Source organism: Microtus pennsylvanicus, chromosome 22 (assembly GCF_037038515.1).
Source record: "Microtus pennsylvanicus isolate mMicPen1 chromosome 22, mMicPen1.hap1, whole genome shotgun sequence".
NCBI lineage: Eukaryota > Metazoa > Chordata > Mammalia > Rodentia > Cricetidae > Microtus > Microtus pennsylvanicus.
The window spans coordinates 2,214,552-2,238,174 of NC_134600.1; the positions used below are offsets into that span (position 1 = coordinate 2,214,552).

General features: G+C 43.7%; 2 protein-coding genes across 3 annotated transcripts; one reads left to right on the forward strand and one right to left on the reverse strand.

Annotated features, from left to right (window-relative positions):
* Positions 1 to 265: 265 nt before the first annotated feature.
* Positions 266 to 6,741, reverse strand: Maip1 (matrix AAA peptidase interacting protein 1). Of its 2 annotated transcripts, none has more exons than XR_012908803.1 (5): positions 6,155 to 6,741; positions 3,413 to 3,484; positions 3,043 to 3,169; positions 1,383 to 1,484; positions 266 to 587 (listed from the first exon to the last, which is right to left on the reverse strand). XR_012908803.1 is itself a non-coding variant. In XM_075955933.1 (5 exons), exons 1-5 carry the CDS (start codon positions 6,581 to 6,583, stop codon positions 509 to 511), a joined length of 855 nt encoding a protein of 284 aa, XP_075812048.1. In that variant the 5' UTR covers positions 6,584 to 6,731; the 3' UTR covers positions 269 to 508. The 2 variants fall into 2 exon arrangements, 1 of the variants encoding a protein (XP_075812048.1); XM_075955933.1 differs by having other exon boundaries at positions 269 to 587; positions 1,383 to 1,530; positions 6,155 to 6,731.
* Positions 6,742 to 6,848: 107 nt separating this feature from the next.
* Tyw5 (tRNA-yW synthesizing protein 5) lies at positions 6,849 to 23,247 on the forward strand. Its single transcript, XM_075955930.1, has 8 exons — positions 6,849 to 6,982; positions 11,301 to 11,455; positions 15,234 to 15,303; positions 16,612 to 16,656; positions 17,836 to 17,973; positions 20,238 to 20,325; positions 20,795 to 20,911; positions 22,742 to 23,247. The coding sequence occupies exons 1-8, from the start codon at positions 6,905 to 6,907 to the stop codon at positions 22,996 to 22,998; spliced, it is 948 nt and encodes a 315-aa protein (XP_075812045.1). The 5' UTR covers positions 6,849 to 6,904; the 3' UTR covers positions 22,999 to 23,247.
* Positions 23,248 to 23,623: the final 376 nt, after the last annotated feature.

The window sequence follows — 23,623 nt, forward strand, 5'->3', positions numbered from 1 at the left end:
TGTGGTGCTGTGTTTACATGTGTACATGTGTGACATTGGATGACACTGAACACAATGTGGTGCTGTGTTTACATGTGTACATATGTGACATTGGGATGACACTGAACACAATGTGGTGCTGTGTTTACATGTGTACATGTGTGACATTGGGGTGACACTGAACACAATGTGCTGTGTTTACATGTGTACATGTGTGACTTTGGGGTGACACTGAACACAATGTGGTGCTGTGTTTACATGTGTACATATGTGACATTGGATGACAATGAACATGACACCAATGTGGAGCTGCAGTTCTGTGTTTTACTTTGACCCCCTTTAAAGAATACTACCAATCTGTGGAAAATGCTTTATTGTATCATGTATGTCTATATACTGCAAGAAATATTTCCAAATACAAAAGTAATCCACAGACTTAATTAAGTGAAACTCAAATGATCCAGAAACATCTCTTCTAGTTTCCACAGCAATTATTAAGAGTTCACGCCCTGATTTTTTTCCAGAAAGATTATTCCAGCAGCTTCGAGTGTTCAATCCGTGCAATCGTCCAGTCGGGCTTTACTCCCTGTGTGAATTCTCTCTGAAATCTAGGAAAAACAGAACAATAACTGCGATCTTCCATCAACTCAAACGTTCAAAAACAACTCGCAAGCATGAATTAAAAGCAGTATTTAAAAAGAAGCTAATTTAATGGTTAATGATAAGTCACAATTAAAATGTTTACTCTTAATTTAGTCAGAACAATCCCACAGTACTGAAGTGCAGTCTTAATTCCGCATTCCTAATGGTCTGTTCTATATTCAACACCCACCAGCCCTGACAAGCTTGAATCTTGTTATTAAATACTCACTAAAGTACATGCTAAAGTGAGCAGGAGCAAACTGGGCTCTGGGTATGCAAACTCACTTTAAATATCAGCATATAGGAAAAGACTGCTTAACCCACACTGTTTTCAATTTAGTGGAAAATAGTGGAATTTGGGTCAGTTCCTATACATTAAATCAATCTTTCAAGCATCAGGTTTAAAAAGATTTATTTTATTCTGAAGTATGTGTGTATGTTTCTGTGTGTGAGTGTGTGCATGTGGATGAGGGTGCTCACGGAGGCCAGAGACATCAGCTCCCCTGAGTGGACCACACACGGTTGTGAGGCCAGGACCTGCACCTGGGTCCTCTGCACGAGCAGTGTGTGCCCTAACCACAGTCTCTCCAGGCCCCAGTTTTAGCATTGTTGAGCCACACTGGTCTTAGAAGGAATATTACAAGAGACAAAATTTAGTACTATAAACAGGCATTTTAAAAGAGGTGATTAATAGATTTAAATTAAACAAGTATTTAATATCCATTTTCTGCAGTGAAAACGACATGCACGGCCGTACTTACTCATAGCTGGCGCTAAGCAGCTGTTTAGTCTCCACGTTCTGATCCCCCAGCTTCACCTGGAACACACTGGCTCCACTTAAAGACTCACTGGGGATGTCGGCACTAGTCAGATACCAAAAGCACATCAGGATGTTAACGAACTTCCTTCCTTAGAGAGAAAACACACACACACACAAGCACACATACAAATCAGAATAATCTATCAACTTTGTAGCCATAACAAAATCAGAAACAGGCAGATCAGCCTTTGTGCGTCCTCCAGATAACTCCAGATGTAAATGCCATTTTCTTTAGATCTTCTGTCCTCTCTGCATCTCAATAACCAATCTACTGTCTGCTAATCACGTGCTTTACTGAGTGAAGCAGACGGATCATTCTCAACTCACACCACTTCCTAAACTAAAGCAATCTTAAGGCAAATGCCTGCCCCACCCCACACCTACAGTGCTGCCCCGACTTCAACTGTTCCAAAGGCCTCTGTTCTTTGACTCTGCTGCGCCCTAAGTCTCACAGTGTCTGTGTAATTCGATTAACAAGGGTGCTAACATGGAATCTGAAATGTCAGGAAAAATAAAATATCACCCCAGATACCTTTCCACGTATTTCCAATCAACCTGCATGTGAGTTGATCTATGAAAGGTCCGTGCTGTCACTGCCTGAAAGGGTATGAGCAGAGGTTATTCCTCCGTGTGCCTGCCTTGGGATGCATACATAGGAAATCTGTAATTGGACCGATGAGTCAATGAACTTTTGGGTGTGCTATTGGAAAATTCATGTACTGGAAAAGGAAGAGAACCAGATAACTACCAGAGTTCTTCCAGCTTTGCCACTGTTGCCTAATTCAATCTGGGAGTTTTACAATCTTCTTATCCATCTTTATCTTCTGATGCTGTTTTGGTTTTGTTTTATACTTTATTCCTTCCTTATAACACACAGCTAGAAATGTAAAATACTCAAGTGTTTTCTACACTTTAGGAAATCCAATATATAAATATTTTTATTTGAAACATGGAGCAACCTGTTTTTGTTTTTTTTTGTTTTTTTTTTGTTTTTTTTTTTGAGACAGGGTTTCTTTATAGCTTTTGTGCATGTCCTGGAACTAGTTCTTATAGATTAGGCTGGCCTTGAACTCACAGAGATCCACCTGCCTCTGCCTCCTGGGTGCTGGGATTAAAGGTGTGTGTCGCTGCCTGGCTGGGAGCAGCCTATACTAAACAAACTATTTTCATCAACATATGTGAGAATTCTCTTTTTTTTTTGTTTTTGAGATAGGGTCTATGTAATCCTGCCTGGCTTTCAACTCAGAGATCCTCCCACCTCTGCTGGGATTAAAGGCCATCACACCTGGCCCTGGGCTTTCCTACTGTATAGTAAACAGCAGTAACCAGGCAGAGATCTAGCCAGAACCTGCTACCAGGGACTCTCTCTTTCCAGAGGTAGGTATTTAAACAGCAAATATGGTATAGTTTTTCTTTCTTTTAAAACGCCCATTTCTTCATTTATTATGTATACATGGTTGGTACAAACTAGAAAAGTGATACAGGCTTTGAAGGGCTACAAGCATCTGCTCACACAGACCTAACTCCCCTGTCCTGTGGCACCCACTGTTTCGGTTTACTTGAACAATTGACGGTCATAAAGCTGTCTCGGCCAGCGTTACCTTTCTCATCATAGTAGATAGAGATGTCTCCTGCTGACGTGTAGACGATGTCATCGACATCGGCAGCAAGGGCACTTTTACGATTATCAGACAGCGAGGTGACCTTTTCTTTTAATACCTGAAGCACCTGAGTGAAAAAAAAAAACCCAGAAGTTTATCCATTTAAGTTTTTAGAGCATTTTAAAAAGTGGTATTTATCATGGAATTCTCCAAAACCTATTTTAAAATATTCTGCCTTATCTACTCATCCTCAAGAATAAAAGTTATTCAACTCGATAATTACTGATAGAATGTGAGACTATGTATCATTCTATTGCAAGAATCATAAACTTTTTAAATTAAATTAAATTAAATTAAAAGGAAACTTTACCTCTTTGGTTACAAGTTCTTCCAATAGATCAAATTTACACTGTGACAGCAACTTAGATACATGAGCAAAAGCCTTGAAAAAAAAAACAGAAGGGTAAAGATGACAATTATTTCAAAAAATCATATAAAATACCATACAACATACATACTTAAGTAATTACTGTAACAAAGATTTGCTCTATGGTGACTACTGCAATAACGCTGGGTCTGGCTGCTATTGTAAGGTGACTAACTACTATTCAGATAGCACGGCCACAGACATAGTTGCAAATGAGCTCCCTACTGCTGTGGCGCAAGGGTCTGTACCCTGTCACTTGTGTTTTAAATAAATGCTGACTGGCCAGTAGCCAGGCAGGAAGTAGGGGAGGGGCAACAAGAATTCTGGGAAGAGGGAAGTTTCATTCTGCAGTAGTGACCCAGACGCAGAGAAAAGAAGATGTGACTGCCTTGCCAAATAAGGTACCGAACCACGTGGCTAACTCAGACAAGAATTATGGGCTAATATAAGTTATAAGAATTAATTAAGAAGAAGCCTGAGCTACTGGGCCAATCAGTTTATAACTGATGTAAACCTCTGTGTGATTCTTTGGGACTTAACAGCTGCAGGACTGGGCAGGACAGAAAACCTCAGTCAACAAACTACTAATTATGAACCCATTTTTTACGTCCTGGGAAATGACAGTGTGTGGCATATATATATATATATATATATATATATATATATATATATATATATATAGTAGTATATATATATAGTAGATATCTCAATTAAAAATTACTGTGTGTTTTTAAAATGATGATGTAAGTAACTATGATCTACCTCTTAATCATTTATAGTCAATGATGAGAAAGTAGGGCACTCTATAGTCTAGGCTGGAAGTGCAGAGAGCTGAAAAATAGACAGAACCCCTGGACGAGATATAACATAGGTTAGGGGAAGGGGGAGAAGAACCAGTCTCTCATCTCTGCCAGGGAACCTCAGCATCAACTCTGAGGTCTTGATTTAAGGCGGGAAGAGAAAGCACACTCTGTACACTCCCGGCAATGAGGGAAGTTGGCGTATTCTGATTCCGCTTGTGTTTCAGGAGCCCTCAGTCTGCCGAGAGGACAATTTCAGGAATTACCAGAGGGCAAGAAGAGTGGGCATGAGAAGCACCGTATAGTATTACTGGTTCAGCTTTCCTCCCTGTCAGGCTTATGCTGAAGCCCAGAATTCTCCCTGGGATTGTGACTCCATCTGGAGACAACCCCTTAAAGATGTGACTGGATAAATCTCTAATGTGTGTGCAATATGACTGGAACTATGGACAGAAGGGACTATCCTCACTACACAGAACCCTCATCTCTAGTCTGTGTGCTCAAAATCATACCTAAGAAACTGCCATAAACATTAAAAATCATGAGGCTACCCTGCAAGATCTCAGACATGGGAATGTCTACCTCAAGGTATTTCTGGAAACAGCCTTCTTTTTCACTGAAAGCACTGAACAACTGTACAAGAAAGCTCTAAGAAACAGCGCATGGCTCAACGGTAGTTAGGAAGACAAAGTTATTTTAACGTAAGGACAACTAGTGGGTGCATTAGAATATGTATTCCCTTATCTCATGATAAACACTTGCCTAGATTATATGTTACCCATTAAAACGCTGATGTGTGTGAGTACTTTGCCTGCATGTACGTCTGTGTACCACGTGAGCACAGTGTATCTTCTGAGGCTGGAGGATAGGGTGAGATTCCCTGGAGCCAGAGTTACAGACAGTTGTGAGCTGCCACGTGGGTGCTGGGAATGGAACCTGGGATCTCTGGAAAAGTGGCCTGCGTTCTTTAACCAGTGAGCTCTTTCAGTGTGGTGACAAGCACACTAAATTTAACCTTTCTAAAACCCGATTTCATCGTGTCTAAAAGAGGATTAGACAAGAGGGCCTTTCAATTTCACGTTATATGAGGGTGTCCATCCCTGACACACGCATGCACTAGTGCAGCCGTGCCCGGACGATCAGGTAGACTCACACATGGGCACTGCAGAGTGCAGGATCACACCGATGTACCTCTACGTGCACAATGGACACAGCACACCGACTAGCAAATGTATCCTTCATCCTAATGTTGGGGTGGGCAATATTACTTAAGCTGGCTCCTTTTTATTTTTTGTGTAAACACACGTACTAGCCAAGAGCTGATTCAAGGACACTAAAGTTAACGCTGACACTGATTACAGGAAGTTGAAAACACTAATTTCTAACTAATATATCACATGGGAGTTCGTTATCTATGGCTACGAGATGAAAGAAAATCTGAAATAGGTCAGGAGTAAAAGTATAAATACCATCATATAGTTGATTATAGTCACTGTTATTAAATTATGCTTAATAAGCTTTGGTCTTTGGCAATATGAACTGGGGGATAAACTATGACTTTTCCCTTTGTTGTCCATCAATAGTTCTCTGAAATGCCACGAACTGACCAAGAAAGCTGAAGGGAAAATTAAAATAGCCTTCTGTCCTTGAAAGAGAAACGCACACACAGAGTCTGGATTCAAACTTAACCGAGCCCCTCCTTCTTGACGACCACACAAACACACCTAGCTGCTTATTAGCGTCAAGAAGAGGCTGAAACCTTCGGTGTCTGGGTCCCTACCATCGTTTGGTAACTCGGGCTGCAACGAAGTCGTTCACAGCTAAAATCTTGAGCATGTCAGGGCGGAAACGCATGAGGCGCCCAGGTCAGGAGAAGCCAACCAACCTGCTTCGCCCCCTCCGAGAACTCAGCGATGCTGAAGTCCTTGTCGAAATAGGCCCAGATAAGGAAGGCGTAAATTCGAGTCCGGACCCAGTTGATGGGGTTGGAGAAGCCCAGAATGATCATCCTGGTTTTCTGGCGCTGCTGGGGCTGCTCCTCGGTGCTGTAGCTGCGGCTGGGAGCAGCGGGTAAGGAAGCGAGGGACGGAGGGAGCTCTGCCCGGCGCAGCAGCGGCCTCCGGGGGCCCCAGGGGCGCAGCGCCGGGCTCGACAGGACCCAAGTGCAGCGAGGGATCGCGGCCGCGCTTGAGCCCAGGCGGCGGCGGCACAAGCAGCAAAACTCAGCCAGCGACAGCCTCACCTCGGCGGCGCCGAGAGTCCGGAGTCGGGTGGCCCGGCCGGGCAGAGGCAGGAGACGGGCGGCCAGCGCCATGTCTGTAACCTTTCACCTCTGCACGCCTGTGCAGTCCCGAAAGGAGGCCGGAGGGAAACCAGCTCCGCGGTGCCGGGAAAAGGGAGCAAAGGGCGCCTGCTGACGCCACCTCTGGTGAGTCTGCCCATCGCGGCTGTGTCACAGGCCGCCCAAACAGCAGCCAACCCAGGCAGCCGGCCTCGGGCTCCCCCGACCCGCTTTGCGAACCAGCAGCCCTCTGGCGTCCATCACCTTGGCGGCCCTTTTCTCGCGGGGTTGTGTTTCCGGGAGGATCACTCGCGCACGGACACGTCCTCCGGGGGAAACCAGCCCGGGCCCAGCATGGCGGAGCAGCGCCTTCCGGTACCCCGGCTTCGGGGAGTCTCTCGGGAGCAGTTCCTGGAGCATCTCTACCCACAGGTGAGGAGCCCGCGGCGGGAAGGTCTACCGGGGCTCCCGTCGGCTCTCCTGCGACCCCAGTGTGGAGGGCGAGGACGACCGCGGCACGCCGAGTGTGAGACTTTTCTGGCCTCGCTTGCTCCTCTTCTATATGGGGTTTTCTAAAGTTTAGCATAGGATCCCCTCCCCGCACCCCCGATCCTCGCAGTCTCTATTTCGAGATAATAAATTTTTGAAACGCCACATTTGAATCCAATGAGAGACGGGCAGCAGGGAAACCAATGGGAGTCTCCCCGGACGTTTCCTCTGGCACAGGTCTTTGATTTTAACTTGGATCATGATTAAGGCTTAATAAACCCTTTAGCCTTTAGAGAAAAAAGAAAAAACTAGCATTAGCTTTCAAAGAAGGGAAAAAACCTAGCAGAAAGTAGTTTTTAAAATGAAAAGAAAAGAAAAAGGTTTGCTTTCAGGACGTTGCAAGATAGTCCAAGTTTCAGGAAAAGTAGTAAGAATTCTGGCGAATATTCAAAGGGAAAAGGTCTCTAAGGTCGTTAGTGGCAGTGTCGTGGGATCTGCTGCGTGCGGCTGGACAAGCCCGCAGTGTGTGCACCTTTGAGAGCTCTCTGCTCAGAACACAGAATTCCTGACGACACTCTAGCGAAGGGTTTCTGATCGAGTCCATGTGAGGCAGAGTTTAAGTTTGCTTCAACAGAGAGATACTTTGGATGATATAGTCTTATCGGGTAAAACCGTGGGTCACTAAAGTTGCACACGGAGGTTAAAACCCGCCTTTTACTATCCTAGAAAATAGCTGGTTTACAGGTTTGGGAGAGGAGAAAGGCCATACCTGGTTATATATGCTTTGGCCTTATGATTTTTGCTATAATGTTTTTATTTGAAGTATTTCCTTATAAAAAGGAATACTGTCTTCATTTAGGCAACCTCCCAGCGAATTTTGTTAATTTTTGTGCTGGAATTTTTTTGGTGGGAGGTTTCAAGACAGGATTTCTCTGTGTAGCCCGGGCTGTCCTGCAACTCTGTAGACCAGGCTGGCCTCGAACTCAGAGAAAATCCACCTGCCTCTACCTCCCCAGCGCTGGGATTAAAGGTGTGTACCACAGTGCTAGTCTAGCTGTGCTGAATTCTTCACTCTCAGCTGGTGGGAGATTTCAGACTGCAGGGCAGAGGTCCCCCATTGTTTTCCCCGTCTTTCTGCCTAGCCTCAGTTACAGTGTGTTTGAGGCAGAACCAAACGAACCGACAGAAAAACACAGAAGTTTTTAAATCAACATTTATGTCTGTGAACCAGGCAGGGTTCTCATTCTGCATTGAGATACTAATTCTTACCACCTACATTGCCTAAGATTAAAGACATAATTTCCCCTTGGTGGGGGTGTATTGAACTAGCAGCCAAGTGATTTAGACCAAGTGATTGAACTGTTGTTACAGCTCGCACGCTACGTGTTTACTTTATAACTCAGCAATTCTTAAAATTTATTTATCTATATTCCTTGACAAAGAGGGAAATTAGATACATTTTGCTCATTTAGTCTTTGATACACGAAGCAATAATAAAGAGTAATGTGGGAACTGATAGCAATAATTTTCAAAGTATATGTTTTTAAACTTTTAAAAGGAAATGTAGTCTTTTGAGAGATGGGGAGGACAAAACAAATGTGTGTTTGGGCCACTTCAAAAATAAAAGAAATACAGGCAATGGTTGTGCAAGTCTTTACACCCCTGGGAGGCAGAGGCAGGCAGATCTTTGAGTTTGGGACCAGCCTGGTCTACAGGGTGAGTTCTGGGACAACCAGTGCTACAGATAGAAACCTTGTCTCTAAAAACTGAAAAGAAAAAAGAAGAAAGGAAGGAAGAAAGTAGTTAATCGGCTGTCTTTAGAGGATGAGTGAGGATGTGCTGGAAGAATTTGGTGATAGAGCTGACTTTGAGGGGATTCAGATTAATATTCTACATTCTAAAGTAATAATTAAAAAAAACCAACAAGCTGTGACCGGGCTGGGAAGAGACAAATGGATCTCTGTGAGTTCATGGTCAGCTTGGTTTACATAGTGAGTTCTAGGCTAGCCGTGCTTACTTAGTGAGACTCTGTCTCAAAACAAAAACAAAAATTCAACAGAAGTGAGAAATGATTTAAAAACAAAATAACCCTAAAGTAGAAATAGCTGCATGGTTGGCAGCATGTGCCTTTAGGGGCAGGCTTATCTGAGTTTGAGACTAGCCTGGTCTACAGAGTGAGTTCCAGTGGCCACCAAGGCTACACAGAAACTCTGTCTCAGGAAGAAAAAAAGGGGGGGGGGAAGAAAAGAAATAAGTAACAAGTGAGCCTATTTGGTGGCTTTATGGGGTAAGTTACTTATAGCCCTGCAAAATAGCAGTTCTGAAACTGTTTTCTGGAAAAAAAAAGTCTGGAGTTTTGCAGATGATTAAATATCGATGATGGGAAATAAGTTTTTCATTGTTGAACAAAAAATACAAACAATAAAGGCTAGACTTAACCTTGATGCTTGTATTATCCATAATCCCTTAAGTTTATGCATATGTACATGTACATAGATGATGAGAGAAAAAGATATGTGATTGCGTGTCTAGATTTGTGTATTTGGAGGGTATACACATGCCCTTACATGTTTCTCAGCTCTTACTGTTGAGAAGGCAGAAGTTATGATACAACACGAAAAGAGCCTCTGTAGGGTAGATACATGTAATAAAAATACACTCTACGCATAATTAAAATGTCAAAAGAAGAGTTCTCACTTAAGAGAAACCATCAAAGAAATGATGGATTGCAGGGCTGGACAGACTCAATGAAAAAGATACCTGGATTGTTTTATTTTGTTATAAAATAAGGAGGTTTTTAAAAGTTTTAAAAGTCACAGGAACCAATCCAAAGAGACCTACTTGTTGATTGCCTTGGCGGGCCACTTAGTCTAGGGTTAGTAGCCCGCCTGGCAGTTCAGTTATTCCAGGGTCACGGAGAGGCACTACCTGGAAGATATGGGCTAGGAGACAGGAAGAAGGCCATGCAAAGTTTGTCAAAGCCTCCGTTTATTAGGGACGAGATACAACCTTTTATAGGGTAAGGAGTTGGGGGATGGGCACAGGGTTCTGGGCTCTTGCCGCGTGGTTCACGTTGGTCACATGGTCCTCGTTGGTCACGTAGGCAGGAGGTTATCTTCGGTCAAGTCACAGTAGGCCTGGAAGTTACAACTAGGAGATGACACACCTAGTTCTCCAGATAGTTTGGAATGTGGGATGGGTTCCGCTAACAGATAGCTCTCATTAACAACCAATTTGGGTGTGGGGTAGGCTCTGTCAATAGAACCATTCTTAACACAATTAGGGGTGTGGGGTTCTCTGCAGACTCCCCAGGGTGATGGTTCCTGTAATGATTTTAGGAGAAACTGGCTCCTGACACCTACTGGTCACATCTGTGATGATTTAAGCATTAGAATTATACCAGTAAACTTGGAGGCAAGAGAGACTGAGTAAATGTTAGGCAGAATGTCATGTGCCCCCTTGTGCCCTGGGGGACTACTCCATTCCTCTCTGGGACAGTCCTTGCTCAGATTGCATAACCTAAAATCTAACCATGAAGAAACTAGATGAACCCAAATCCAGGGGACTCCAACAAAATTATTGGCCCATGTGCTCATAAATATTCAGGGAAAAGAAGACAAAGAAAGCTGATGAGCCAGATGAGAAGAGCTGTGATTCCCTGAATCCAGGTGCTTCTCAGCCTGGATTCTGGGTCAGGGAAAGGAAGGAGATGATTAGTGAGACTTAAACGTGCCTGCGTGGTGGTTACATAATAGCGTCAGCGTGAGATGCATCTTGGGTAATTGCTCTGGAAGAGAATAGCCCGTTTTCAGAAAACATGCTTCAGTTTTAGACTGAGGACGTGATATTAACAATTTCACTTTGAAGTGGTTCAGGAAAACTGAGTTAGCAGCTGATTGTGCAGGCGGGCTGCACACTGGAGAGTCAGGTAGACCAGATGGACGCTCTCACGTTCGTGCATTGTCAAAAGTGCTAAGTGATAGCAAAATTAAAAGCTACTAAAACAAAGTAAAATTTAAGTATATTTTGCCATAAATAACATGAAAATATTTACTATTTGAATTTATCTGCTGACAAGGCTGTTTGTTTTCCTGACCTTAGGTTTGTTCTGGGTGTGTGATCAGGTGATCTGCGTGTCTGAGTCAGAGCACAAACTGTTAGATGCTTTCAGTCGGAGCTCCTGCTCAGAGCCACCCTCTGACTCCACGGCAGCCCCCGTGGAGTGTTTGCTTTCACAGTTGTGTTTTTCCCTTCGTTATAGAGGAAGCCCCTTGTGTTGGAAGGACTCGACTTGGGGCCCTGTACAAGCAAATGGACAGTGGACTACGTGAGCCGAGCTGGGGGCGCGAAAGAGGTGAAGATTCACGTCGCTGCCGTCGCACAGATGGACTTCATTAGTAAGAACTTTGTGTATAGGTATTTTCTTCTGAGGTTACTCCGGGGACACAAATAACTTTCTTAAACCTTTGAAAATATTTTTACATCATTATATAAGACCATTCTGCGTCTCATCTTTAATCCAGTTTATGTAATCATGGAATAGCTTACTGCTTTTTCATGAGTGGCTCAAAAGACAAGAATTCCGAGTTTATATAACTGTACATTTCCACAGTCTTATTCTTCTACTATAGGGTGCGCCCTGTAGCCTGTGGAGTCATGGAACAGAGAATTTCTATTCTTGGAGTTAGGTGGCCTCTCAAGTTGTGTGCGGTGTTCGTCCAGTCTTTACTGCCCGGTGCAGGACGCTGTCTCAGGCTGGCGTCTCTTTCTGTCTCTGCACACCGTCTTCCACTCAGTAGCGTTTAAACCCATGCTGAGCGTCGAGTGCCGGTAGCTGCGTGCTGGTTGTGTGCTGTGCACTCTAGCAGGTGAATCGGCTGCTGAACGTCTACGTTTGGAAGCTGAAAATGTCATCCTGCAGATGTCGTGTGTTGTTCATTCCCCCGAGAGTCATTAAAAATGGTAGATTAAAAAACAAACAACTTTCACATTCTGAGCCTGTGCAGTTCCCAGCAAATTAAGTCTACTGAAAGACCCCATTGTTCACAGATTCGGTGAGAGATGAGCTAAACGGGGGTTTCTGGTGTCCTGGCCTCTCTCACCAGTGCGGCCCAAGCCTGTGTAGTAACCACCAAAGCATTTCCGTTTCCAGCCGAGCGCTCACCATTGTAGTTTCGGGTTACTGAACAGGCCACGGACTGAACTTAATTGCTGTAAGTTTTTCCGAGTGTAAGAACTTTGCACATTTTATTCAGTCAAAAAAGTGGAAGAAAGTACTGGAGGGCTGAGTGTTTCTCGGCCTGCGGTCAGGATTATTTATACTCCAGACAAAGGCCATACATAGTATGTGGGTGTAGAAACTTCATCGCGAATGGTTCGGATGTTTTTTCATGTCCTCTAAACTTTTCAAAACTTGCTTTTAAAACACATATATTATGTAATAATTTCTATCGCAGCTTCTGCAAAGCCTTTCATTAGAGCTACTAAAAACAGGAAAAATATTTTTGCACAAGGATAAAAGTAAATTTAATTTGTTTTGTTTTAGCATTTACTAAGTACAGAAGGAATTTAATCTAGAGATATTGAAACATCAGAGATCGTGTAGATAACATGTCCATAACATGTATTGATATGTAATCATGTCGGTTCTGGTTGTTCTTATCCTCTCGGCTGTCCAGAGGTTGCGCCTGAACTCACTAGCGTTAGTATCTCCTTGTTGCTGTGTGCTGCCCCGGCCCCTTCCCCAGCCAGGATGCTCTCAGAAGGAGCACCCTGTGAGCTACGCTGGAAACTCCACTCCTGCAGCACCTGGTTCTGTCCGCACCCTCTTCTCACTGCCTCTCTCCGGAAGCAGCCATTCCAGAAACAGACCCCTGGGCGCTAAATTCAGGGCTGCTGGTGGTGTTTTAATGTATGTTGTGAAGGTGCATTGCCACTGTCACAGCATCTAAGATATTGTGCCAATACTAAGTTATATTCCCCACTTAAACTATAAGATAGTCTAATGTAGATATTGCTTATAGTGATTTTACAGATGAGAAATGAAGGTTTTTAAAAACGTCCCTTGGGCCTCATAAGATGGCTCAGAGGATAAAGTGCACGTTGTCACTTTAGTGTGACCTGAGTCCAGTGCCCTGGACACGTGGTAGATATACCGGCTCCTGCAAGTTGTCCTGTGACCTCCACACACACGCCATGGTGTGAATACACCCATCCACATCCAGGCCCCCACACACTAATTAAATTTAAAATATTAAACAATTTGTCTGAGATCGTGCGGTTTAAAATGATAAAACCCAGGGTGTATATTCAAATTTGCTCATCCCAGAATCCATGAGAAGCCTTCTCTGATACTGTCTCACTGTTTTATGTGCTGGTCCTGAGAAGAGGCTCTGTAATAGAAGACCTTCTGCTTAGAACAGAGGGACAGAGAAAGCCTCAGGCTTAGGAGTTCCCAGCTGCTGTGTAGGGGCAGGTTGTGGGCAGACAGACAGCTCGGAGCTGCTTTATCTTGCTCTTTCAGGGTCACTGGTCAGTGCTGCTTTGGGGAAGAAGTTCCAGGCAGTCATTGTTCTTCCTAGAAGCTACTGTGGGCAGTGCAGCAGTTACACCAGTAGCTGGGCACAGCAGCCTCCAGGGCTGAATGGTGTGTGTATGGTGAACCTTTGGTAGGAGCCTTGAATAGGAGAGTGACGAGAAGTTTGCTGAAGTAGAGACAGGGCCCTGCGTAGGTCTCAGTACGTGGTGGCCTGGTTCCTTCTTGCGTTCTCTGCACCAGTCCTGCAACAGCCTCTGTTCAGGTTGAAGGTCACACCCACAGGAGCCGCTCTCCGGGTGTGACAGAATACGAGGCAGGAAGCAGCATATTGGGAGAATGTTATCAGTGAATTGTGTGGTTCAAGAGTCTTTTTTGTTATAACATTTAGTTATAACAGAACAAGACCGTGGAGGTGTACTGAAACACAACCCCAGCTTAGGTCAGTGTCCCCCAAAGCTAGTGACTTGAAATAGGCCATGGGGGCATATTCACACATTGTACCCAGGAAAACCACTTTCTCGTCCAGTAAACTGTGATGCCTGGTATTTTAGCTAAGATTAAACCTTCATCTGTACTCCGTGTGTTTTTAGGGAAAGAGCAGTACTAGGGGACGTTAGCTAGCCAAGGTCAGCTCCTCATGGAGGAGAGTTCACATTCTCCCTCCGCCTCCCCTACATATCCTTGGTGATGAGATGGACAAATTCCCAGTGAGGGACACAAGCTTGGGAGGATTTCCTTGTCGGCTACTGATACAGTAGCATCTTCATGACTGGAGAATGGAACTAGGAAGCCTTCTGCCCCTGAGCCCCATGTAGGAAGTGCTTTTAGTTACTCGGATGAGTAGAGCAAAGATAACTCTCTAACTTGAAGAGTTTGGTAATGGAAGCACACATTGTTTCTAGAATGTCCTGCCATTTTCTCCAGAAGCCATAAGACGGCAGGGAAAGCAGGAGCTGACCGAGTACTGCCCCCCTGTGCTGAGGAGGTGACAGGCACCAGCGGGGCTGGAGGGTCTTCACCAGTAATCTCACTACTCCTCAGTACTAGTGTGAGGCTATGGTTGTCCCATTGACCAGATTTATTTGGCCCTGGCACGTAAAGACAGGTGGCAATCAGAACCTCAAAGTTCATGTATTTTACTTTATGACTATACTTTGATTGTATGTGGGTGAGTTGCCTGCATGTGTGTCCAGTGCACCGCATGTGTGTCCAGTGCCCATGGAGGCCAGAAGAGGGCGTCAGATCCTCTGAAGCCGGAGTTATGGACGGTTTGAGCTGCACATGTGGGCACTGGGAGCTGAGTGCACGTTGTCCTCAGGAGGACCAAGTGCTCTTACCGCTGATCCCGCTCTTTAGCCCAGCACCTGATACCATGGAAGCATCCCTCAGTGACTTGTGAAGAAGGATGTTGACCTTTGAAGAGCCATCTGAACCATAAATTTAAAATCTTTAAGTCTAAATTTTCAGGTAACAGGTCAAATTTATATACCTCTAAATGAATTTTGAATATTCAGAATTTGTCGACATGGATTATACTAAAAGCTGGGTACTTCAAAGCACATGGCGCCCAACTGTGCCAAGCCCACGTGCATCATGATGGTATTGCTAGTTGGTATGTTATTGTTATGTCTCAGGATCCTGTTATGTTTATTTCAGAACTTTACCATTTAACAAGTTGGTCCAGAGAGCAGCCGAAGAAACGCATAAAGAATTCTTTATTTCAGAGGTAATTTTTTTAGAAACCTTTAATAGACATATACTAAATGGTTTTGTGTGTGTGTGTGCATGTGCACGGGCCCATGTGTCTATTAGACACAACTATACACACCTGGCGGTCTGCCAGTTCGCGGAACCCTGAGCAAACATTGTCCGTTAGAGGGTCCTGCATAGATGGCAGCTTCCAGACCGCTTTCCATCTTGTTTGGTTGTTGCTTGGCTCTGTCCTGTGTGCAGAGCGGGACTCTGGGTCAGATGCTATGGTGAACCTGAAGACATCGGCAGCTGCAGCCCCAAATTAGATGCATTCTTTGCAGGTAAGCAAAGAGCCCTTTCTTGATGAAGCAGCTAGCTGTGCCTCTTCGCTGAGTGACAGTTCAGATTTTGAAGAACGTGCTTTGAAGTCTAGCTAAAGGACCATTTCAGTGTGGCATCAAAAATGTGAGAACAGCTAAGCTGTTATTTGTGAGTTAAATGAGACATCAAATTCACGCATCTGTATTGGTTTCTGGAAGGTAGCGCTCTGGAGTGTGCCGTGCCTTACTTGACCTGCTAGGTCTCAGTTCTCTGGGAAATGCACACAGCGCTGGGTGTCACGGGTCCCAGCCCTGCAGTGACCCATCTATAATCCGTTCTCTTCTTTAGCTACTCAGGTCGTCAGAAGTGTAAGTGCTGACTTTAAAACTTTGTATGTAATTCCGCTCTTATAAATCATGTATGAGTTGACCTCAAGGTTGCAATGGGAGAATGCCGGTTGCTGGGCTAGGCATGGTCTGGTGTAATACAGTCTCCCTGTGGTTTTTTTTTAATGTGCTAAAGGATAAGGTTTTTTTTTTTTTTTTTATTTTTTGGATTTTTCGAGACAGGGTTTCTCTGTAGTTTTTTTGGTTCCTGTCCTGGAACTAGCTCTTGTAGACCAGGCTGGCCTCGAACTCACAGAGATTCGCCTGCCTCTGCCTCCCGAGTGCTGGGATTAAAGGCGTGCACCACCACTGCCGGGCATAAGGTTTTTATCTCGTTTCTTAGTTGTATTAAGAAGTTGTTTGTTGGATTCACATTTGGTTTACCAAATGTTAAAGCAGTGTACATTGAAGTACCAGTTAATCGGTGGCTTCACGCGTGCTTCTGCTGCCTTTAGATCCAGTCCTGAGCAGCATATAAAAACGTTCCTTTATGTGGCCACCAGGGGGCATCAGTAGGAAGGGTAAGATAATTGAATTTTTACATGACTTGACTCGGCCCTATTTTAAGATTTACTCCATCTCTTATCTCTCATTGTTTTTAAATCAATACTGATGCTATTCTTTGGGATGTTTAGGATGAGAGATACTACTTGCGGTCACTTGGAGAAGACCCGAGGAAGGTAAGAATTGTGGTTTAAAGCAGTTACTTAAAATGTCCATGAGCATCTTCACACTGTAACCCGTTTCATCCTTTTTTGGTTTCTTTAATGATTTGTGTCCCTGATTGAGGAATCTTTAAAAGATGATTATTTAGTCATTCAGGACTGTAGAATCTCAGTCATCTAATTTCTATGGAATAAGAGACTCTACTGCTATATAGCTTACAGATGGCCGTTCAGCTAATACAGTACTTACCTGAGAGTCCCGAAGATTCATTAGATGAGCCTTTATGTATTCAGAGGCAAATTATAAGGCTAGACTAGATATGCATTCTGTGACTCTTGCTGAAAATGCTAGTGAGTCTGTGTTAGTGAGGGTATTTGTAGCACAGATTCTAGTTGTGTTAATAATGAAAGCCTGAAGTCAGATACGAGGGTCAGAGATGCGGTGCAGCTTGCCACCAGGGAGTTCTTTCTGCTACCAGTGCTCAGAGTGAGGGGCATCCTGTCCTTCTAATCCTCAGACTGCATCCCAGCTCCTGTCCCCTCCCGCTTTGCTTTACATTCCTCTCCGCCCAGCCATGTCACTTCCCGCTCCACCTCCCTGGTGCTGGGATTAAAGCTGTGGGCCCCCACGGTCTGGCTGTTTCTCTTTGAGACTGGATCAATCCCAAGTAATCCAGGATGACCTTGAACTCACAGAGGTCTCCTGAGTCCTGGGATTGAAGTTGTGAGCCACCACTGCCTGGCCTCTAGTGGCTTAGCTTTGCACTCTGATCCTCAGACAAGGTTTATTAAAACACAACAGAATCTCACTACCTATACTGAAGCTGACGGTAGTGATACTTAAGTCCGTTTCTCCTTCACTGGAAAGGTTAGAGCAGCGGCTCTCAACCTTCCTGATGCTGTGCTGGCCCCAGCCATAAAATGATTTTCGTCGCTGCTTCGTGACTGTAACTTTGCTACTGTTAGGAACGTGCTGTGACTTCTGATGTGACCACACAGGAGTGCTGAGACACAGGCTGAGCAGCCCTGGGGGAGGGCGTCACAGGACATGCAGCACTCGAGAGACGCCTGCCTCTTCGTCCTTACTGCCCACGTGCTGGGCCTTCCAGAAACCATCATGCCAACGGTGCTATTGTTGAAATTCTTCCCAGATACTGTTTGTAATCTAAATATTGTATGTGTCTGTTGATGCAGGATGTTGCAGATATCCGACAGCAGTTTCCCTCCCTAGGAGGAGATATTAAGTTCCCAGCGTTCTTCAAAGAGGAGCAGTTCTTCTCCAGTGTTTTTCGAATCAGTTCACCTGGCCTGCAGCTCTGGACTCACTACGATGTGCGTAAATTACAGAATAAGAAATGGAAAGGTTCACAAATCTGCTGCTCTTGCGGGTCTGACATTCGTAGATTGAGCTTTACCGGCCCCGTTAGAGACCTGAGCATTGCCGCCGGCAGAACATGGAGCTGAGAGCATCAGCCGTCTGCGGGACAGTAGTGCCGTGGTGTCGGCTGGAGCAAAGCCTAGTCCTACATCTTCCTCTGTGGTCAGGTTCTTACTATAGCTATGAGATGGGTCGTGGTTTAGCGGGGGAAGATGTGGGAACACGGCGTTTCAGTGAAACACCTGACTGCCATCCAAGTCCTTACTTAGGTCAACGGAAGAAACTGTGGGGAATGGTTTGCAAGAGTAAGAATTTGGGGTCCCTCAAGGCCTTAGGATCTGTACCCCTAGAGAACACGAACTGTTTGCTGGTCCGTACAGGAGCAGGGTGTACAGACTTTGATCTTGCTTGTCTTCTCGTTGGCTATCTGCTGACTGTATTTGTAAGTACAGTAAGCACATTTTACATGCTGTTGTGTGTCGATCGGTGTTGGCGGCTGGAGAAACAGGAAACTGTAACACCTGTTGCGTTTCCGTAGACTTTTGCTGTGTTGAAACGGGAGCTACATTTTGAAGCACTGACTGGAATGACCTCAGAGCTTTCTTTCTCTGCCTCCCAGCTGGCAGGAATTCCAGCATGTGGCAGCATGCCAGACTGTTGGGGCATGTGCATACTTCGTCTAGGACATTTAGAACTTACAGGGGATTTCAGGATAGTAACTCTATAATTAGATGAGACAAACATGGAATCTCAGCATATTTTAAAAGTTCTGCTTGAATGATTGGTGAGAAGATAATGTGTTTCATGTATTTTTAACATTATTGATCATGCTTTAAATTTTAAGTAGTTTCCTTTGACCTTGAGTTACAATAGACTACATAATGCTTGTCTTAAAAATAAATCAGAGGAGCCACGCAGTCTTGGCACACGCCTTTAATCCCAGCACTTGAGAGGCAGAGGCAGGCAGAAGCAAGTTCCTCGACAGCCAGGACTGTTACACAGGGAAACCCTGTCTTGAAAAACTTAAAAAAAAAAGAAAAAAGTCAGAGGAATAGTAATTATAACTACAGAATTAGTTTTCTAAGTAAAGGTTTCGTGCTGAAAGAAGAAATGTTCAGTTGATAATTAATATATGATGACTAGGCACACATCTTGCTCAGTGCAGAGAGGGCACCGTCTGTATGCTCAGGGAAAGTCAGCATCGGTTCATTGGAAATTACACTGTGGGAATTTGCCTCATGGGAGGCCTGTACAATAGTCTCACAATCGCGGTGTTGATGACCACACTGTGGGTGGACACATCTGCAGAGGTCAGCAGCAGCTGCAGGGGTGATTTCTGCTTGGCCCAGGGCACAGCTCGATAACCTAGAAGACAAACCTTAACCCAGGGCAGCGCAGGTACATGGACGCTGTTATTCCATTTCCTGTTTTCTTAATGCTCGTCTTTCCCATGTCAGAAACATGGGAAATGTCCTCGATAAAGACATAGTTGTGCATGGAACACAAGCTTTTCATTACTAGGATTCAGTTATGACTGTAAGGGTTTTATGTGGGCTGAATTTCACAGAAGGGATAGGGTTTAACATGCAGTGACACATGCCTGTGATCCCAGCTACTCAGAAGCTGAGGCAGGAGCATCAGAAGTCCAGTTTGAGCAACATAGTGAGACCCTGTGGACCCCCTCCCAATAAAAAAGAGAAAAGGAAAGAATGAGGTTTGAAGTTAACTCTTTAGAATGCTGTTGGTTCCATTGACTTGAATTGTAGACACCAAAGTTAACTCTTTAGAATGCTGTTGGTTCCATTGACTTGAATTGTAGATACCGAAGTTAACTCTTTAGAATGCTGTTGGTTCCATTGACTTGAATTGTACTGAAGTTAACTCTTTAGAATGCTGTTGGTTCCATTGACTTGAATTGTAGACACCAAAGTTAACTCTTTAGAATGCTGTTGGTTCCATTGACTTGAATTGTAGATACCGAAGTTAACTCTTTAGAATGCTGTTGGTTCCATTGACTTGAATTGTAGATACTGAAGTTAACTCTTTAGAATGCTGTTGGTTCCATTGACTTGAATTGTAGATACTGAAGTTAACTCTTTAGAATGCTGTTGGTTCCATTGACTTGAATTGTAGACACCAAAGTTAACTCTTTAGAGGGCCGTTGTCTCCGTTGACTAATTGTAGATACTGCTCACATGTAAATCTCATTGATCTTTAGGTAATGGATAACTTTTTAATACAAGTGACAGGGAAGAAGCGAGTCACACTGTTCAGTCCTCGAGATGCACACTACTTATATTTATCAGGTATGGCTTGAGTTTATGTTTCTACAGTTTATTCTCTTGTTTTTAATAATGTAGGAAGACCACACTTCAGGGTGTGTGAGTGGCGACAGGCAGTATAAAGAATGAGTCTCCAGACAAGGCATGGCGGTACACACCTTTAATCCCAGCACTCGAGCGCAGAGGCAGGCGGATCTCTGGGAGTTCTAGCCCAGCCTAGTCTACAGAGTGAGCTCCAGGACAGCCAGGGCTAAGAAACCCTGTCTCTGAAAACCACAGAAAGGTTTCAGATGATTTCACTGGATTGCATGGATGATGGATGTTGGTTGTCTTGTATAAAGAATGGTCACTGAAAATTATCTTAGGCTTCAGAAGAATAGTTCTCACAGTGTAAACACAAGAGTTAAAGAGTTGAGTTTCAAGTTTATATTTGTGATTACTTTTTAAACAGTGCGGACTTGGTTCAATCTGTGTGATCTCTCTTGGGAACTAGGTTCTAAGTCAGAAGTGCTGAATATTGACAGCCCAGACCTAGATAAATACCCACTCTTCCCGAAGGCGCGGAGGTACGAGTGCTCCCTGGAAGCCGGCGATGTTCTCTTCATTCCTGGTAAGGCCTCTAGATCACACCAGCGTGTTTGCTGTGTTTATTTATCTAGACATACAGGTGCTTATCATTGGATCACAGCTGCCTCCCGTCTTCAGGACAGTGAACTGCTGCTGCACAAGGCTGTACCATCATGTCTAGGGATGTAGTAGGCTGCCCCATGTGTGTTAATATACCTTATATCTGGGAAAAGGTTGTACTTGGTTGTTTTTTAAAAATCATTTTATTTCTGAAATATATAGGCATTTTAGAAATGGTAAATATTTTCTAAGAAGATTATAAATTTTTATTAAATATCAAAATGTTATAATATCAACATCTGAAAACTTCTGTATACAGTTTCAAGAAATAAACATTAATTTGGATGCTCATAAAATTTCCATGTTAGTAACTATGGTGATAGTTACTATCTGTAATTAACATTTACGTGCATACCTTAAAATTATAAAGACCCTAAGTAATGGGGTTTACTGACCAAGGTTCCTTGTGGAATTCTATTTGCTGTAATTCATAAGTTTGTAGTTCATAAACTATATGTTTATTCAGTGATAGGATTAACTTTTGAAACATCTATAACCAGTGAAAGTCAGGTGACATACTTGAGGGTAGATTGTAGGTCCCGTGAGCATCAGGAACCACGGCCTTGCTAGTCTTTGTACCCCTCCAAGGCAGCACCCTTCACCGTCTGGTCGGGGCCGTGATGCACTGACTTAGTACCGTACTTTTTTCAGCAGCTACTCCTTTATCTAGTCTATTGCCATTTAATAAATTAAATTTGTTTTTTGTGTCTTTAGAACATGATTAGAGCTATGTAGTTTTCTATTACTCTATATTCATTTTATCTGGAAATTAAGTATTTGCATATATTTTAATGTAAAACAAGATTTCCATCTTTACCTATCAGAATGGTTAGATTTTTCTGGTATATTAACAAGTGAATAAAGATTCTGAAAGACCTTATAATTAAAACCAAAATGTTGAAGACGACTTTTATAAATTACTGTTTTTCCATGAACACTCCTAGAACCAGTGTTTCTAAGATTTAAACCCTCCTTCATAAGACTGAACACTTTGGCATGGTTAGCGCCCCATCTGCTACACGGAGGTGTTCTTTAATACTCTTATAGCGTGTACATTGTGAAGATGTTAGTGGAAAACAGTAAACTTGCTAGTGAAAATGAAAAATAGCTAACTAGTGTGGTCAGGTTTCTTCTTCACCACCAAAGGGCCGACTGTGGTTTTCATAGTTTTATGGTAAAGGACTGGTCTATGTCTGGTTTTAGAATCTAAAACCTGAAGCTACAGTGTGTGCTACCTTAAGTCAGGGGACCAGACTGCCTTTGAACAGGAGGATTTTGAGAACAAGTACGGAATTGAATCACCAAGGACCAGGCATGGTCTTCAAATAACTAAAATGCTCTGTGTACAAAACACTCCATGTTCTGATGTGATTGTGTGCATCAGGAAGTGTAAACATGTAACACAGAAGCCTGCCCCAATAACTAAAATGCTCTGTGTACAGAACACTCCATGTTCTGATGTGATTGTGTGCATCAGGAAGTGTAAACATGTAACACAGAAGCCTGCCCCAATCAGAGAGTGCAAAGCAAATACACTTTATTATGTCTTTCATTCTAGGTGGGGAAAATGAAAATCCCTAAGGGGTTTAGAACAGGGCTGTGCTCGTGACTCTGACTGAAAGCAGGGTCTGCAGCCCCAGGAGCCTGCTCTGTGCAGTCATGATATTTCCACTGACATTTGTTGTTTTTTTTTTTTAACTGTAAGTTTTATTTTTAACTTTTTTTTTTCTAAAAAACAAAAAACATTGTACAGCTTTATGGTTCCATAATGTGACTTCTGAGGCGTTTGGAGTCGGAGTGAATGTCTTTTGGAAGCACCTTCCATCGGAATGCTACGACAGAACAGACACCTATGGCAACAAAGACCCTGTGGCCGCGTCCAGAGCTGTGCAAATCTTGGACAGAGCTTTGAAAACTCTGGCTGAACTACCAGAGGAGTACAGGGACTTCTATGCACGCCAAATGGTCCTACGTATTCAAGACAAAGCCTACAGCAAGAACTTGGAGTAAAAGAAAAATGAACTAATTGTAGTAAAAATTTAAAAATAAATAAAAATCAGCTCAAGAACTATAATATATAAACATTTAAAGATGCTTTTTTTTAAAACTGGATAAATCAGTCTCAGATCTGTGGTATAAAAGGAGATGCATATCTGATTTCTACTTGGTACAGGCTGAGAGTGCTTAGTGGAACCATTCTGTAGTTCTTAGACGTAAAGCAGTAAATTCCTACTTAATAAAAAATGTATTGAATCACTACATGAAGTCTGCTGGTGGAATGACCCCTGGTTTCGCAGTGATTTATTAGTCCACCAGAAACCTTTGTTCGCCCCACCCCCACCCCACTCTTTCAGCCGCAGGATTGGCATCATCCTAGGTCTAGCTGCCCTCGTGGTCCTGGATGGTTGCCAGTAGCAGCTGGGGCCTTGTGTGTCTTCATTTGTATGCAGTGGGGTCGCCTGGCTGGAATCCACAGGCTTCTTCCACGCAGCCGCTTTCCAGCATTTCCTACCAAGCCCGTGGCCTTAATGCTCTGAGTGACTTAGCCTGTCCGTCAGTGAGCCGTCATCACACGCTGTAAGATTAAACAGGGGGATGTTCTTCCGTGAGGCACGAAGTGTATGAGAGAACAGAA